The sequence below is a fragment of the Rhinopithecus roxellana genome, chromosome 15, assembly GCF_007565055.1.
Source record: "Rhinopithecus roxellana isolate Shanxi Qingling chromosome 15, ASM756505v1, whole genome shotgun sequence".
Taxonomy (NCBI): Eukaryota; Metazoa; Chordata; class Mammalia; order Primates; family Cercopithecidae; genus Rhinopithecus; species Rhinopithecus roxellana.
In genome coordinates, this window is record NC_044563.1 from 53679806 (window position 1) to 53697365 (window position 17560).

General features: G+C 40.6%; 1 protein-coding gene across 9 annotated transcripts in view; it reads left to right on the forward strand.

Annotated features, from left to right (window-relative positions):
* The window catches only part of NARS2 (asparaginyl-tRNA synthetase 2, mitochondrial), a 138456-nt gene that overhangs the window by 112018 nt on the left and 8878 nt on the right, over positions 1 to 17560 (forward strand). For 2 of the 9 annotated variants that reach the window (XR_004053689.1, XR_004053690.1), the window contains exon 12: positions 13088 to 13220. The exons of 3 other annotated variants lie outside the window; for them this stretch is intronic. Coding sequence is in view for 3 of the 6 variants with exons in the window: in XM_030918482.1 (XP_030774342.1) it covers positions 13088 to 13231 (144 nt within the window). In the remaining 3 variants the exon portion in view is untranslated. Of the gene's footprint in view, positions 1 to 7884; positions 7961 to 13087; positions 13232 to 17560 lie in introns of those variants that run through there. 4 more of the 9 variants (XM_010365764.2, XM_030918483.1, XR_004053691.1 and 1 more) reach the window with 4 other exon arrangements.

Genomic DNA, 17560 nt, shown 5'->3' on the forward strand with positions numbered 1-17560 from the left:
GCTTAGACTGCTTTGGTTTGGACTCTCAAATAGAAATAGCGAGGGGAGGGCTATGAAGGTATCCAGGCAGTCTGGGCAGATTTTCCCTGTCTTAGCTCTTGTCTGACTGTCTCTTCTCTATCTGCCTGTCTTGTCTTTCCTGTTTCTTGCCTGTCTTTACTGTTTCTTGTCCTGTGTTCTTTTTTTGCCCTTAACTATAGTTGTCTTTTTTCTTTTTCTTTTTTTTTTTTTTTTTGAGATAGAATTTCGCCCTTGTCACCTAGGCTGGAGTACAATGGTGCGATCTTGGCTCACTGCAACCTCTACCTCCCAGGTTCAAGTGATTCTCCTGCCTCAGCCTCCCGAGTAGCTGGGATTATAATCGTGTGCCGCCACACCCAGCAAATTTTTGTCTTTTTAGTAGAGACAGGGTTTCACTGTGTTGGCCAGGCTGGTCTCAAACTCCTGATCTCAGGTTATCTGCCCACCTCAGCCTCCCAAAGTGCTTGGATTACAGGTATGAGCCACTACACCTGGCCTGCCTTTTTTATTCTTTTGGTTTTTACAAAATTAGCTATAACATGACCTGGTATGGTGGCTCACGTTTGTAATCCCAGCACTTTGGTAATCCAAGGTGGGAAAATGTTGAGACCAGGGATTCAAGACCAGCTTGGTCAACATAGAAATACCCTGTCTCAACAAAAAAATAAATTAGCCAGGAGTAGTGGCGTTCACCTGTAGTCCTATCTACTCAAGAGGATGAGGTGAGAGAATTACTCGAGGCTTCAGTGAGCCATAATGGTGTTACTGTGCTCTAGCCTGGGCGACAGAGGGAGCCCCTTATCTGAAAAACAAATAATTAAAGTTTAAAGTTGGCAAGAATATAAAGTAAGAATATATTTTAACTTTCTAAATACTTAATGAATAGTTACATATATAATATTATTAGTTTTAAAAGTCTGTGAGACAGATTATATTGATTTCAAAATAGGCCCAAAAACTACACTTTACTGTCTGATGCTTTTCACTAACTTGTGGATAAATACTTACAAAAAATGTAGATTAAGGCCCACCAGTAAACAAAATGTCCCTCTCTTAGGTATACAAAGTTATCTGTTTGACTGTATTTCCTGTTTTCTCATATATTAATACAACTGTATTAGCCACTGTTTACTAGATGCTTAGGAATCAAGCACTACCATCTCATCTCTAAATCCAGAAACAACTTTGCTTAGAAGCTTGTTTCCCCATTTTATAAGTGAAAAACTGGAATGCAGAGATTAATTGCATTTCCAAAGCTACATAGGTAGTAAGTAGTTAGTATTCACACCTGATTCCCTCTAGCTCTAAAGTCTGTATTTTTAAAATACGTATTTTTTTCCTAGACTACAGATTTGGTTTTCTAATGTCTATGTTCTTTTCCACTTCTTCCAACTGCCTAAAAATCACAAATAATATAAAATTACCTTTTAACCACTTATTTTACTCATCCTCACCTTTCACACAGAATCATCCAAAACTAGTGAGCAACACAATTGATTTATGATTCTTATATTCTCTTTTTTCTACCAGCCCTCTAGTGTAATTGGCCCCCAGGTTGGCAGCAAAAAGGAGACTTTAGGACCTAGATTATCGAGTCCCAAATAATTCAGTATTGAGCCTTTATTACAAAACAGAAGACTGTATCTCTTGGCTTTTTTTCATCACTCCAACCTATCCCAGTTCCAGCTCCCCCTCCCAACACACACACCATGTATTTTTCTCATTTAATTTCCCTCGATTGAGCATCTTTCAGTCACTCAATTTTGCACTTAAGTACTCCGCTTAAGACTTTCCTTCTCTATAAAGACTTTCCTGGGTTACCCAGCTACTTTGAGCCTTCCTTTTTTTGGATTTTTATTGCATTTAAAGAATTAGCAAAACTGTAGCATTGTGTCTGTGTTCTGTGGTCTCTTAATAAGTTTTGCCTTCTTTCTTTTCTTTTTTCTTTCTTTTTTTTTTTTTAAAGACAGAGTCTCGCTCTGTCGCCCAGGCTGGAGAGCAGTGGCATGATCTCGGCTCATTGCAACCTCTGTCTCCTGGGTTCAAGCAGTTCTGCCTCAGCCTCCCGAGTAGGTGGGACTACAGATGCATGCCACCACCCCTGGCTAATTTTGTTTTTTTTAGTAGCGACAGGATTTCACATTGTTGCGCTCAGGCAATCCATCCACTTTGGCCTCCCAAAGTGCTTGGATTACAGGCGTGAAAGTTTTGCTTCTTAAACAAAACTTAACAACTTTAGGATGGGTATTGAATTTTTTTTTTTTTTAACACCATAGCTTCTCCCACTCATTCTGTACTCCTACTTCATTGTGGTTTCTACTCCATCACACCATTGAAGTAGCTCTTATTAGGATCAGTAATGATCTTCATATTATTAAATCCAGCAGACTTTTAAGTCTTTATTTTACTTGACCTGTCAGTGCTAATCAGCGTTATTAATGACTTTGTCATTCTTATAACCCTCTCCTCCCTTGACTTCTATGACATCACATTATCCCTGTTTTTCTCCTTTCTCAGCATTTATTCTTTCTTAGTCTCCTGTACAGATTTATCCATTTCTGTCTATTCATTAGATGTTGGAATTCCTGAAGGCCCAGTCCTTGGTGGTCTTTTTTTTTCCTCATGTTATTTCATCTGTATCTATTGCTTACTGTTTATTCTGTCAGAAGTTTTTATCTCTAATCCAGACTTATTCTCTGAGCTGTAGACTCATATACATTCATCCTTCAGTATCCTCAGGGATTGGTTCCAGGACACTCTACCCACTGGCCCCTTCTCAGATACCAAAATTCAAGGATACTGAGTCCCTTATGTAAAATGATATGGTATGCATATAACCTATGCACATCCTCCTGTATACTTTAAATAATTTATAGGTTACTTATAATACCTAATACAATGTAAATGCTATGTAAATAGTTATTATACTGTATTGTTTAGGGAAATAATGGCAAGAAAAAACCTGTACATGGTAAGTACAGATACAACCATTCATTTGTTTTTCCTGAATATTTTAAATCTGCTGTTGGTTGAATCCACAAATGCAGAACCTCTGAATACAGAGGGCTGACTGTATATCCTACTACCTCACTGACTACCATTTACATATCTCAAAGGCATCTCAGGCGCAACACATCCAAAACTGAACCTATGATTTTTCCTCTCCTCCCAGCAGATTTGATCTTCTTTTAGTATTCTGTATTCGTCTAATTGTACATGCCAGATACCTGAGTCATCTCAGAAGTCTTCCTTTCTCATTTCCTCCATTGACTAAGTTCTGTCAGCTTTGCACTCCTAAATATCTCTCATATCCGTTCATTTCTCTTCATTTCCTCTTTTACCTTTTCAGGTTAAGATATTGCCTAGACTACTTTAGTAGCGTCCTAACTGATCTTCATATATCCATTCTTTCTCTTCTGAATCAGTTCTCCCCATTTTAGTGTGAGTTTTTAGGAAATGTAAATCCTGACTGGGCACAGTGGCTCATGCATGTAATCCCTGCACTTTGGGAGCCTGAGGTGCACAGATCACTTGATCCCAGGAGTTCCAGACCAGCCTGAACAACATAATGAGACTCCATCTCCATTTAAAAAATAAAAAGTTAACCCAATCATGTTGTCGCTCTTCTTAAAGCCATTCAGTGGCCTCCCTTTGCTCCTAGGATAAAAGCCAAAATTCTTTATGTCACCTACAATGCCCAGTAGAATGTGGCTGCATCTCCTTCTCTGGTCTGTTGTACTGTGGGGCTCCACTTTGTTCTCTCCTAACACCACCCTTCTTCTGTGTCTTCAGACATGCAGTGCTTTCTGTCACCTCAGACTCTTTGCATATATTGTTCCTTCAATCTAGAACAGTCTTCTTCATCTAAATAATTTTACTTACTGATATTTATACTGTCACCATTTCCTCAGAGAAACCTTTCTTGACCCTCTAGTCTGAGTCAGAAGCCCCCATTAGGTGCTACAGTCTTACCATGTTAAGTTTCACACCCAGAGATACTAACTCTTAATCCATCATAACCTTTAACAGTTGTAATTTTACATCTATGTGCATGACTATTTAATTAATGACATTTTCCTCTATGTCAAAAGATGTGAGGACTTCTGTATTAGTCCATTTTCATGCTGCTGATAAAGACATACCCAAGACTGGAAAGAAAAAGAGGTTTAATGGACACATTAAACACAGTTCCACATGGCTGGGGAGGCCTCAAAATCATGGCAGAAAGTGAAAGGCACTTCTTACATGGCAGCGGCAAGAGATAATGAGAGAGAAGTGAAAGCAGAAACCCCTTATAAAACCATCAGATCATCTGGGCGTGGTGGCTCACACCTGTAATCCCAGCACTTTGGGAGGCCGAGGCGGGCAAATCATCTGAGGTAGGGGGTTCAATACCAGCCTGACCAACATGGAAAAACCCTGTCTCTACTGAAAATACAAAATTAGCCGGGTGTGGTGATGCACACCTGTAATCCCAGCTACTCGGGAGGCTGAGGCAGGAGAATCGCTTGAACCTTGGAGGAAGAGGTTGCAGTGAGCCGAGATTGCATCATTGTGCTCCAGCCTGGGCAACAAGAGCAAAACTGTGTCTAAAAAACAACAGCAGCAAGAAAACCATCAGATTGGCCAAAACAGTGACTCATGCCTATAATCCCAGCACTTTGGGAGGCCAAGGCTGGTGGATTACCTGAGGTCAGGAGTTCGAGACCAGCCTGACCAACAAGGTGAAACCCCGTCTCTACTAAAAATACAAAAATTAGGTGGGCATGGTGGCAGGCACCTGTAGTCCCAGCTACTCGGGAGGCTGAGACAGGAGAATTGCTTGAACCCAGGAGGCAGGGTTGCAGTGAGCTGAGATCATACCACTGCAGTCCAGCCTGGGCAACAGAGTGAGACTCCATCTGAAAAAAAAAAAAAAACCCACCATCAGATCTCCTTAGACTGATTCACTACCACGAGAACAGTATGGGGGAAAGTGTCCCCATGATTCAGTTATCTCCCACCAGCTCCCTCCCACAAGTGGGAATTATGGAAGTACAATTCAAGATGAGATTTGGGTGGGAACACCGAGCCAAACCGTATCAACTTCTTTTTCACTCATCAGTGTATTCCTAGTGTAATGCCTGGGACATGTGGACACCTAGTATCCACGTGGTGGATGGATGAATGGATTAATGAATCAAATCCAACAAAGTTTAAGACACACTGTCGACGAGTAGTGAGTAGTGAGTTGATCTGCTGTGAATTTGCCGGGAAACTAAAAAGCATCTTTGATTTTGTGAATGGTAGCAACATGGCATGAAGGAAAGTCTAGTGGCTATAGAATTAGACACTCTTGGGTTCAAGTCCCAACTCTGAATTTTAAACTGTGTGATCTTAAATATGCCACCTAATCTCTTTGTGTCTTAATTTCCTGATCTATAAAAATGAGACCATAATACTTTATGGAGTTGTGAGGATTAAATCAAGTAATATATGAAAAGTATATAGCTGTGTTTTAGGAAGGCAGAAATACAGCATGTATGGCAGCTTCATTAGAATCTTTATCTTTCTGGGAGTGAAGAGTTTGTGTGGGTTGGCAGGAAGAGCTGTGGACTTACAGCCAAGAAACTTGGGTTTTGTTCCTAGATATACCACTTGATCTTTCTTGTCCTCAGTATTCTCAGGGGATCATAGTCAATCTCATTTGTTGATAGGGAAATGCAAATTAAAATAACAGAAAGACACCACTATGTACCAGCTAGAATGGATAAGATGAAAAAGCCTGTGATTCCAGCTGTTGGTGACAATGTTAGGAATACAACTCTCCTGTGCTGCTGGTAGAAGTATAATTTGGTGCAATCACTTTGGAAACTATTAGGCAATATCTACTCAAGCTGAATATATACATATTCTATGATCCAGCTGTTTCTCTCAAAATATGTACATAAATGCCCTAAATATGTACGGAACTATTCACAGCAACACTGTAATAGGTTGAAAATGGGGGAAAAACTAAACCAAGAATGGTAGAATAAATAACTAGATTGTAGCATATTTATGTAATGGGACACTATTCAGCAATGAGAATAAGTACTCAACCAAGAGGTGTGTCATGAATTTTCCTGGGCTGGAGTTAATAAACTGACCTACATCAAAACTGCTGGAGCCTTGAACCAGCAGATACACCAATGAAGAGAATTGCCAATAAACAAACTGTTGCTGCATGTATCACCAATAATGAATCTCACAAACGTACTTTGAGTAAAAGAAGCCAGACACAGAATAGTATATACTGTATGATACTATTTCTAGAAAATTCAAAAATTAACAGAACCACCCTCTGGTGGTAGTGGTCGGGAAAGAGGTTACTTTTGGTAGGGGTAGTAACTAAAGAAACACCTTAGGAGGACTTTTTTGGGGTACTACTACTGTTCAATTTATTGATCCGTATGGTGCTTCATGGTGTGTTTGTGAAAATTTATAGAACTATATGCTAGTTATTTGTGTACTTTCTACACATATGTTATACTTAAAGAAGTTTACTTTAAAAGGGAATTACACACTTGTGTCATCATGGGTTTGTTGTGGAAATCAGATGAACAAATGTTTATAAAATTACTTTAAAAATTAAAATTCTGTGTATAAAAATAATGGAGTAAGGAATTATTGGGTGATAAAGATGGCTAGACAAGATAGAAACAATTATGGAGAGACTGGAGTGTTCAAGATAGCTTGGGCTTTATCCAGTAAACAATAGAGAGGCATTGTAAGTCTTTTAAGATAATGGCAAGATGAAAAAATTAACCTGACATACAGGATGGATTGGGGAAGGGGGAAATTAAAGACAAGTAACATAGTTATGGGACTTTTGCTTATAATCTCAACAGTGAAAATGCAGAGGAAGAAGTGAAACTAAAACATACTGAAGGAATAAACAGTGGTCTCTGTGTTAGTCCATTTTAGTAAAATAGAGTTGCTCTAAATTGCTATAAAAAAATACCTGAGACTGGCAGGGCACGGTGGCTCACGCTTCTAATCCCAGCACTTTGGGAGGCCAAGGCAAGCGAATCACAAGGTCAGGAGTTTGAGACCAGCCTGGCCAACATGGTGAAAACCCATCTCTACTGAAAATACAAAAAATAAGCTGGGTGTAGTGACGGGTGCCTGTAATCCCAGCTACTTGGGAGGCTAAGGCAGGAGAATCGCTTGAACCCAGGAAGTGGAGGTTGCAGTGAGCCGAGATCACACCACTGCACTCCAGCCCAGGGGACAGAATGAGACTGTCTAAAAAAAAAAAAAAGAAAAAGAAAACCTGAGACTTGGTAATTTATAAAACAAAGAGCTTTATTTGGCTCGTGGTTCTGTAGACTATACGAGATGGCATCAACATCTTAGCTTCTAGTGTGGCCTCAGGAAGCTTTTACTCATGACAAAAAGGCAAAGAGGGAATAGGCATGTCACATGGCAAAACAGAGAGCAAGAAAGAAGGGAAGAGATGTCAGTCTGTTTTAAACAACCAGCTCTCATGTGAACTAATAGAGCAAGAGCCCATTACCATGGGAATGGCACAACGCCATTCATGAGGAGCCTACCCCCATGATCAACGCCTGCCCCCAGGCGCTACTTCCAACATTGGGGGGTCACATTTCCACATGAAATTGAGAGGGCACAAATATCCGAACCGTATCAGTCTATGAAATAAACTAGAAAGAAAAGGAAGAGAGAGGAGTCACAAGTGATTCCCATGGGTCGTACTTTAATTATAAAAAGTAGAGTGGTGCTGTTTACAGAAATGTTGTCTTCTCTCAAGTGGAGGAACTCATACGTGAACCTTTGTGAAGTTCTCAACTGATGTTTTCTTCTGGTTCACTTGAAATTTAGAGCTCCCTAAGGAAGGAAGTAATGTGGTGAATCTGTCTTGACCATGAGGGAAAGGGAATACATGTTTGGGAGCAAGGTAAGAATTCCATTCCTTTGAAACCATTGGTAGTATCTTTGCAAAATGTAAGACTTTTGCCTCTTTTAGACAGCAGCAGTAGTAAAACTGGCTAGCCATTATAGTAGCCAAAGTCCATTTTCAGTCATTATTGCCCACAGCCCATCTGCATCTCTTCACCATCACATCTGGAAAGCCCTCTTTTCTAATTGTACCTAGTTTGTTTTTAGGGCCAAAATACTATGTATCTTCATCAGTTACAGCAAAAACCACAAACATGTTTCCTATGGTTTGTGGAACATTCTTTTTCTTCTGATACTAGTGTATAACCTTGCCCCATTGTTAGTAACAGCCTGTGAGAAACTGAATAAGGAGGCGTTCAATTTGTGGTTTTCATCAGTATTTAAAAATACTGAGATAGGTGGGAAGAGAGGTAGCAGAGGAAGGGACATTAAACTTTCTCCCTCTTTCAACTTTGGCATTATGTATGTATTGTAAAGGTTATGTATTGTAAGCCTTGTTCCTATCTAGCCTGTGGTTTTTTTTTTTTTTTTTATTCAGGGTCTGAGTTTTATTTTCAGTGCATTGATTGGAATCAAAGAGTCAGAAGGGAATGTCATAAATAGAAATCAGGGTTTGTTCAGCTTGACTACCAACATAAACTATTTCTAGACAGCATGCCACTGCAGCTGTGTGACTTAAGCAGAATCAAAACTCATACTAAGTGGAGGAAGATGTGTCAGAGAGCATTCTGGGCCTATAAGATGTTCCCAAAGTGGAATTGGTTTTGTTAAGGAATAGAGGAATTAGGGAAAGCTTAGGAAAATGATCTGTAGTCTCCATTGTTACCTGTGTAGGAAAGTAAAAGGTCAGCAGAGCTAAAGTCCTACTTAGTTCAAATCTCCCAGTGATGCATAGAAACTAGAGATTTTTGGTTGCAAATGTGCTCAGATTTGGTCAACTTGGAAGAAATTTTGCAGTGCAACCAGTGAATTCCTTAATGGTAGATTTAGTTCTGGTTCCTGTTCATTATATAACTCATTACTCCCAGTAACCACCAGACCTACAGATATACTATGTATTTTCTGGTCCTACTTTCCTTTCTCTTTGAACCATATCTTTTTCCATAAAGTACAGATGATTGTCCGTTGAGAAGGACTTTTAAAAATTCAAGTTCATGGCTGATTTTTGGCTGTGGTTAATTGAAGTTCCAAGAAAAAGAGTAATATAGGAAGGCTGAATTATTTTGAGGGTTCCTATGCCATTATTTATCATCTGTGTTGCTTAGAAATAATCATAGAGCTGGGCGTGGTGACTCATGCCTATCATCCCAGCACTTTGGGAGGTAGAAGCAGGAAGATCACTTGAGCCTAGGAGTTTGAGACCAGTGTGAGCAACAAATTGAGACCCTATCTGTACAAAAAAAATAAAATAGCCTGGTGTGGTGACCTGCGCCTGTAATCCTCGCTACTCAGAGAGGCTGAGTTAGGAGGATTGCTTGAGCCTGGCAGGTCAAGGTGGCATTGAGCCACACTCATACCACTGCACTCCAACCTGAGTGGCAGAGTGAGACCCTGTCTCCAAAAAAAAAAAAAAAAAAAAAAAAATCAGCCAGGCACGGTGGCTTACGCCTGTAATCCCAGCACTTCAGGAGGCTGAGGCGGGTGGATCACAAGGTCAAGAGATCGAGACCAGCCTGGCCAACATGGTAAAACCCCATCTCTACTAAAAATATAAAAAATTAACTGGGCGTGGTGGCACACACCTGTAATCCCAGCTACTTGGGAGGCTGAGGCAGGAGAATCACTTGAACATGGGAGGCGGAGGTTGCAGTGAGCTGAGATCGCACCACTACACTCCAGCCTGGCAACAGAGTGAGACTCCATCTCAAAAACTATTTTTTTAAATATTTTTTAATTAAAAAAAAAAGAATCATAGATGAAACAGGAATAAATAAGTATGTGTTTGGTCATCTAATTAAAAGATATGGATACTTCCTAACAGGATGTTCAAAAGCTTGCAGCTCATCTCCCAGGGCAAAGATGATCTGCTTCAACTTGCTTAAGATGTGCTGTAGAGTCCACCTATTTGGAGAGCCTGGCATGCAACAGCCAAATGGGCAGAAAGTGGGTGTTGACAGTGGCTCAATTTCAGAGTCACCTTTGCAGTACTCTAAAAGCACACTGGAATTGGCTGGAAGAACCATTAGTAGACAGTCAATATCTATGCTTTTGATAGTGATCATGGGCTATATGATTATTTGTACTACTTTATCTGTATTTTTCTTGTAGCACCTAATGCTTTATGGTTAGCTATGATAAAATCTGATCTCTACTACAGCACTTTTTATTTATCGATGAACCCTCCCCACTTTCCCTAATCAAAGTTAATTCCTCATGTCTTCATTGTCCTTGGCTCTTTAAGCCAGTCTCAGCCTCCCATAAACCACAGACCTGCCAGCTCATAAAGGCAAGTTGTCATCACCAGCAAATGCCAACTTTCTTGTTTCCAACCTACTTGCACTCTTAACCACCTCCCAGTAACTTGGGAAACACACAATCAAGTTTTTGTCATTACTTCTCCAAAAAATTTGTGTAATTGCCTGTGTGTTTGTATTATATCTTTATGTACCTTTTATCTCTAGTAGAACCCACGAGAAATAGGTAGTTTTTCTAGTAACTAGCCCAGTCGTTACCAGGGGGAGATGCAAGGAGAAGAATTCTACCTGGAATTTCAATCCTAACTAAAAAGTATGAAAATTTGAGGGAATTGTTCTAGTGATCTCTAGAGAATGCAGTATTTTTGATACACCCGAAGAAAGTACACTCTGTATGTTCAAAATGTGTCTTTATTTGTAATTGAAGAATACTCTGCTGTATTATAATTTCTCAGAGAGTGTGCAGAATCTTTAGCTAGGTAAGAGGATATAGTTATAAAAGAAAAAACAGGAAGTATTAGAATCTGATATGGTAGAAGGGAAACTAAACCTGAAGTAAAAGAGAAAAGAAGAATGTTGCGTGGAGGAAGAAAAGACAACAAGGGCTGGACACAGTGGCTCACGCCTGGAATCCCAGCACTTTGGAGGCCCAGGTGGGCAGATCACTTGAGGTCAGGAGTTAGAGGCCTGCCTGCCCAACATGGTGAAACCCCATCTCTACTACAAAAATTAGCCAGGCGTGGTGGGACACACCTGTAATCCCAGCTGCTTGGGAGGCCTTGGCAGGAGAATCACTTGAACCTGAGAGGTGGAGGTTGCAGTGAGCTGAGATTCACACTACTGCATTCCAGCCCAGGCGACAGAGTGAGACTCAGTCTCGGGGGGGAAAAAAAACACACAAGGCTTTTGTGGGCTTTTCTTCAGAGGTTCACCTGACCTTGTTGAAAAGGAAATAGTACCATTTGGTCCTAAAATAATTGCGAGGCATTGCAAAGAAATGCTTTGCTCAGAAGGTACAGATATCTTAGGGGAAGCAACTTGCACTCTTGTCAAGGAAACATAGGAAATTGACTCACTGGAGAGAATGTGAATTTTCAGACCATGTAAGCAAAGAAAGAACAAAGATGAAATGTGTTCCTCCTGCATACCACAAAATTAGTACCAAGTAAAAATATAATAGTGATGTGGGACTCTATCCAGATGTCTTCTAAAATTTTTATTCAGTGAAAATAGCCTGTTTTGATAAGTTCTTTCATACTGATTAGTTTATCTCCCACAGTACAGAGGAAGAAAATATGGGAACTACTGTTCTGCCTTTAATTCTAATTAACATTGAAGGATTGTTTGGGAGGGTGGAAGTTTAAGAGTCCACGTAGATGAGGAAAAAGCAACATGGAAAACTGTTGTATGTGCACATATAGTTTCTGCTTCTTCCCCAGTGGGAATTATGCTTCCCTGTCCCATTGATGTGACCTGAGTCATATGACTTGCATTGGTCAAGGAATGTGAGAAGTGACATTCATACGTTGCTTCTGTACAAATGCTTTGAGTACATAGTCATCCATGCTCTTTTGCCTGTCTGCCCCAAGACCAACAGTACCCTAGAAAGAGATTATTCTATCAGTTTTAGACCAGGATGGACATGTGGCATATGTTTTTAAAAAGTCATTCATTGTTTTAAACTAGTGGTTCTCAACCAGGGAGTATTACGTTCCCCTCCTTCTTCACCAATTTGGCAATGTCTGGAGATGTTTTTGGTTGTCACAACTAGGGGAGTACCACTGGCCAGTTATGCTGCTAAATATCCCACAGTGCACAGTTCAGGCCTCCACAACAAAGAAGTATCTGGTTAAAAATGTTTTTAATGCTGAGATTGAGAAACCTGGTTGTAAGCTTCTGGGGTTGTTTGTGACTATAGCTCAGCCTAGCCTATCCTGACTAATACAACCACTATCACCCTTAATTTTATAATAGCAAGTGCAGCAATGGTTGTGCATAACCAGTTAGGTACACTGGAAATTAGGAAGGCAAAGGAAGTTTGGGAGAAATTTTTTTTTTTTTTTTTTTTTTTTTTTTTTTTAACTGTAGCTATCCTACCATGGCATAAGATTTTTAAGGTGACTGGGCTGGGCACGATATCTCACGGCTGTAATCCCAGCACTTTGGGAGGCCAAGGCGGGCGGATCATGAGGTTAGGAGATCGAGACCATCCTGGCTAACACAGTGAAACCCTGTCTCTACTAAAAATACAAAAAATTAGCCGAGCGTGGTGGTGGGTGCCTGTAGTCCCAGCTACTCGGGAGACTGAGGCAGGAAAATGGCGTGAACCCAGGAGGCAGAGCTTGCAGTGAGCGGAGATCACGCCTCTGCACTCCTGCCTAGGTGATGGAGCAAGACTCCATCTCAAAAAAAAAAAAAAAATTTAAGGTGACTCAAAAGGTTTAGAAACTTCCAGTTACATAACTATAACTATGCAACTGCAGATATTCCAGATAAATAAAAGCCAGACAGAAAAGTCTGAAGTCAGTGTGATTACACAGTAAACTCTCTCCTGAGCTCAAATATTAAAGGAAGTTTATAATCAAAGATAAATATGAGTCTTTTATATTCCTCTCAACATAGCGTTAAAAGAATTAATATCCAAAATTAGCATGATTTAGATCTGCATGCAAAAAGCCCCAGAGGGCTTTTGTTTGTTTTATTTGTCTTAGCAGCAAGATCCAGCAACAAGTACATCTCGCCATTTGATGCTCATGAACTACAGAGAAAGCAGAACATCTTACCAAGGATTGCCTCATCTTCCTCATCACTGGCCACCAGCCTCATCTGGACTACCTTCTTCCGGTTATTCCATAGTCTCTGATTCTCCAGTATCTTTTTGAGGCAGTAGACCTTTCTAGCCTTGGCTTTAAGCTTTACGTGTACTCACAGTATCAAAAGTGATTACTGCAAGGCGCAGTGGCTCACACCTGTAATCCCAGCACTTTTGGGAGGATGTAGTGGGCGGATCACGAGGTCAGGAGTTCAAGACCAACATGGCCAAAATGGTGAAACCCTTTCTCTATTAAAAATACAAAAATTAGCTGGGCACGGTGGCACGTGCCTGTAATCCCAGCTACTCGGGAGGCTGAGGCGGAGGTTGCGGTGAGCCACTGCACTGCAGCCTGGGCTACAGAGCGAGACTCCATCTCAAAAAAAAAAAAGTGATTACTACCCACCCTTGTCCCATGGAATCATTCCTATTTTGAAACCTTAAAAGTGATAGATTTTGAATACTCCTATCCCTTCTTTTTTTGTTTTTGTTTTGTCTTGTTCCGACAAGTAATTGTTTCATGTATATAGTGGGTATAAGCAACACTCTAACGTTAAGGGGTATAACATACTGTTTTGATATGTGTATACAATGTGGTATGATTAAATCAAACTAATTAGCACATCCTTCACCTGACTTACCTATCTTTTTTTTTTTTTTTTTTTTTTTTTTTTTGAGACAGAGTCTCGCTCTGCCGCCGGGGCTGGAGTGCAGTGGCCGGATCTCAGCTCACTGCAAGCTCCGCCTCCTGGGTTTACGCCATTCTCCTGCCTCAGCCTCCCGAGTAGCTGGGACTACAGGCGCCTGCCACGTCGCCCGGCTAGTTTTTTGCATTTTTTTTTAGTAGAGACGGGGTTTCACCGTGTTAGCCAGGATGGTCTCGATCTCCTGACCTCGTGATCCGCCCGTCTCGGCCTCCCAAAGTGCTGGGATTACAGGCTTGAGCCACCACGCCCGGCCGACCTATCATTTTTATGGTGAGACATTTGAAACTTACACTTACTTATTTTAAAATATATAATATTGTTGACTATAGTCACCTCGTATGTAATAAATCTCATAATCTATTCTTCTGCCTGAAATTTTGCACCTTTTGATTAATATATTACTCATTCCTCTGTCTATCTGAAACTTTGTACCCTTTGATCAGCAACTCTTCATTCCTTTCCTTCCCACTCCAGCCTCTGGTAACCATCATTCTTTTATCTATTTCTGTTCGTTCAGCTTATTAGTTTCCACATGTAAGTGAAGTCATGTGGTATTTGTCTTTCTGTGGTTGGTGTATTTCACTTAGCACAATATCGTCTGGATTCATCCATGTGTCACAGGTGACAGGATTTACCCCCCTTCTTAAGGCTGAATAGTATTTTATTATGTATAAATAGTATTTTATTGTCCATTACAGTATTTGTCCATTCATCTGTTGTTGGGCACCTAGGTTGTTTCCGTATCTTTACTATTGTGAATAATGCTGCAGTGAACATTAGAGTGCAGATATCACCACCGACATACTGATTTCTATTCCTTTGGATATATCCTATACCCAGAAGTGGGATTGCTGAGGTGTATGTTCTGTTTTTAGGTTTTTGAGGAACTTCCATACCGTTTCTCATAATGGCTGTACTAATTTACATTCCCACCAGCAGCGTGTAAGAGTTCCTTTTCTCTCCAAACTTATTTTTCATCTTTTTATAAAAGCCATTCAAAACTGGGTGTGGTGGTGGCATGTGCCTGTAATCCCAGCTACTCAGGAGGCTGAGGCAGGAGATCGCCTGAACCCAGGAGTTCAAGTCCAGCCTAAGCAACATAGCGAGACGCCATCTCTATTTAAAAATATAAATGTAGCTGCCGGGTACGGTGGCTCACGCCTGTAATCCCAGCACTTTGGGAGGCCAAGACGGGCGGATCACGAGGTCAGGAGATCGAGACCATCCTGGCGAACATGGTGAAACCCCGTCTCTACTAAAAATACAAAAAAATTAGCTGGGTATGGTGGCGGGCGCCTGTAGTCCCAGCTACTTGGGAGGCTGAGGCAGGAGAATGGAGTAAACCCAGGAGGCAGAGCTTGCAGTGAGCCGAGATCGCACCACTGCACTCCAGCCTGGGGGACAGAGCAAGACTCCGTCTCAAAAAATAAAAATAAAAAAATAAATGTAGGAAGGAAAAAAAAAAAAAAAAAACTTCTAACAGGTGTGAAGTGATAGCTCAGTGTGGTTTTAATTTTCATTTTCTTAATAATTAGTGATGTTGAGCATTTTTTCTTGTACTTATTAGTCATTTGTGTGGGGTTTTTTTTCTTTTTTTCTTTTCTTTTTTCTTTTTTAGAAATGTCTGTTCAGATTCCTTTACCTTTTTTAAATCACGTTATTTTCTTGTTGAGTTGTATGAGTTCCTTATATATTTTCTTATATATTTTGGGTATTAACCCCTTATAAGATGTATGGTTTGCAAATATTTTCTCCCATTCTTTGAGTTGTCTCTTTACTTTGTTAATTGTTTCTTTTGCTGTGCAGAAGCTTTTTAGTTAGATACCATCTCATTTGTCTGGTTTTGCTTTGGTTGTCTGCTTTTGGAGTCATCTCCAAAAAGAAATCATTGCCCAGACCAATGTCATAGAACTTTTTCTCCATTTTTTTTTTTTTTTTTTGAGACAAAGTCTGGCTCTGTCGCCCAGGCTGGAGTGCAGTGGCACTATCTCAGCTCGCTGCAACCTCCACCTCCTGGGTTCACAGCATTCTCCTGCATCAGCCTCTCGAGTAGCTGGGACTACAGGCGCCTGCCACCACGCCCAGCTAATTTTTTGTATTTTTAGTAGAAACAGGGTTTCACCGTGTTCGCCAGGATGGTCTCGATCTCCTGACCTTGTGATCCGCCCGCCTCGGCCTCCCAAAGTGCTGGGATTACAGGCGTGAGCCACCGCGCCTGGCCTATATCTATTTCTAGTAGTTTTATGATTTCAGATCTTATATTTAAATCTTTAATCCATTTTGAGTTAATTTTAGAGCTAAACAAGGATGGAATGCTCTGTTTCAAGGCTACTGTTTCTCAGGCTTTAAATATTTTCAAGCAGAGGCCAGAGAGCCACTGGTTGACTATTCTCTTCCAAAGTTGATTGCCTATAATTCTAAATTTAACACTCTGGATTGAAGGTAAGAAAAGAACAAAATTTTTACCACGTGTCTCTCAACTCCTGTCATATTTTAGCCATATCTCAAAGCAAGACACGAGGAAATAAAGATACCAGACTTTCTTCTTACTCTGAGGACAGAATAACTGCAGGGTCCTGATTAGAGCTCAGCCATATTAATTGTGTAGCTGTTCTCGCTCATTCTGATTCAGCCTAGTGATGAGGATCAGAGCTAATGTTTTTCTCTTTAATGATAGTAATGAGGATAAGGTGTACAGCATTGGGGGCAGATTCTTGAATTATTCTTTATTAATGTTGATTATTCGTAGAGTATATCTCAATCAAAAGTTTCTAAATCAAAACTGGGAAGGGGATAGCTTAATGGCAAGGTGAGGTAAAGTTTTAAAAATGATTATAAGGTAATGTGACATTTAAAGATTAAAATGTGCTTTATAGATTCTTCATTTTTCATTTGTTACACTAAATCTTAGTTTTGTGCCTTCAGGTTCTTGGGCTTAAAAATGTCTACCTGTCCAAAAGACAGGAAAGTCACAAAATAATACAGATAACAATTTTGTTTTTTTTTTTTTTGAGACAAGGTCTTGCCAGTCACCTAGACTAGAGTACAGGTGGTATGATCATGATTCACTGCAACTTCGAACTCCTGGGCTCAAGTGATCTTCCTGCCTCAGCTTGACAAGTAGCTGGGACCACAGTCATGCACCACCACACCCAGCTGCAAATAAACATTTTTAAATTATTTTGTAGGGACAGAGTCTTGCTGTGTTGTCCATGCTGGTCTCGAATTCCTGGCCTCAAGCAGTCTTCCCACCTCAGCTTCCTAAGTAGCCAGGACTACAAGCACATGCCACCGTGCCCAGCCACAAATAAACATTAAAAAAAATTTTTTTTAAGTATTTTTTGGGGGGCAGACAAAATCTCACTCTGTCATCCAGGCTGGAGTACAGTGGCATGATCTTGGCTCACTGCAACCTCTGCCTCACGGGTTCAAGCAGTTCCTCATGCCTCTCGAACAGCTGGGACTACAGGCATGGGCCACTGTGCCTGGCTCATTTTTGTATTTTTGGCAGAGAGGGGGTTTCACTAGGTTGGCCAGGCTAGTCTCAAACTCCTGACCTCAGGTGATCCGCCCACCTTGACCTCCCAAAGTGTTGGGATTACAGGCGTGAGCCACTGCACCCAGCCTGAAAAATTAAATATTACTAATTTTGTAAGAAAATACAA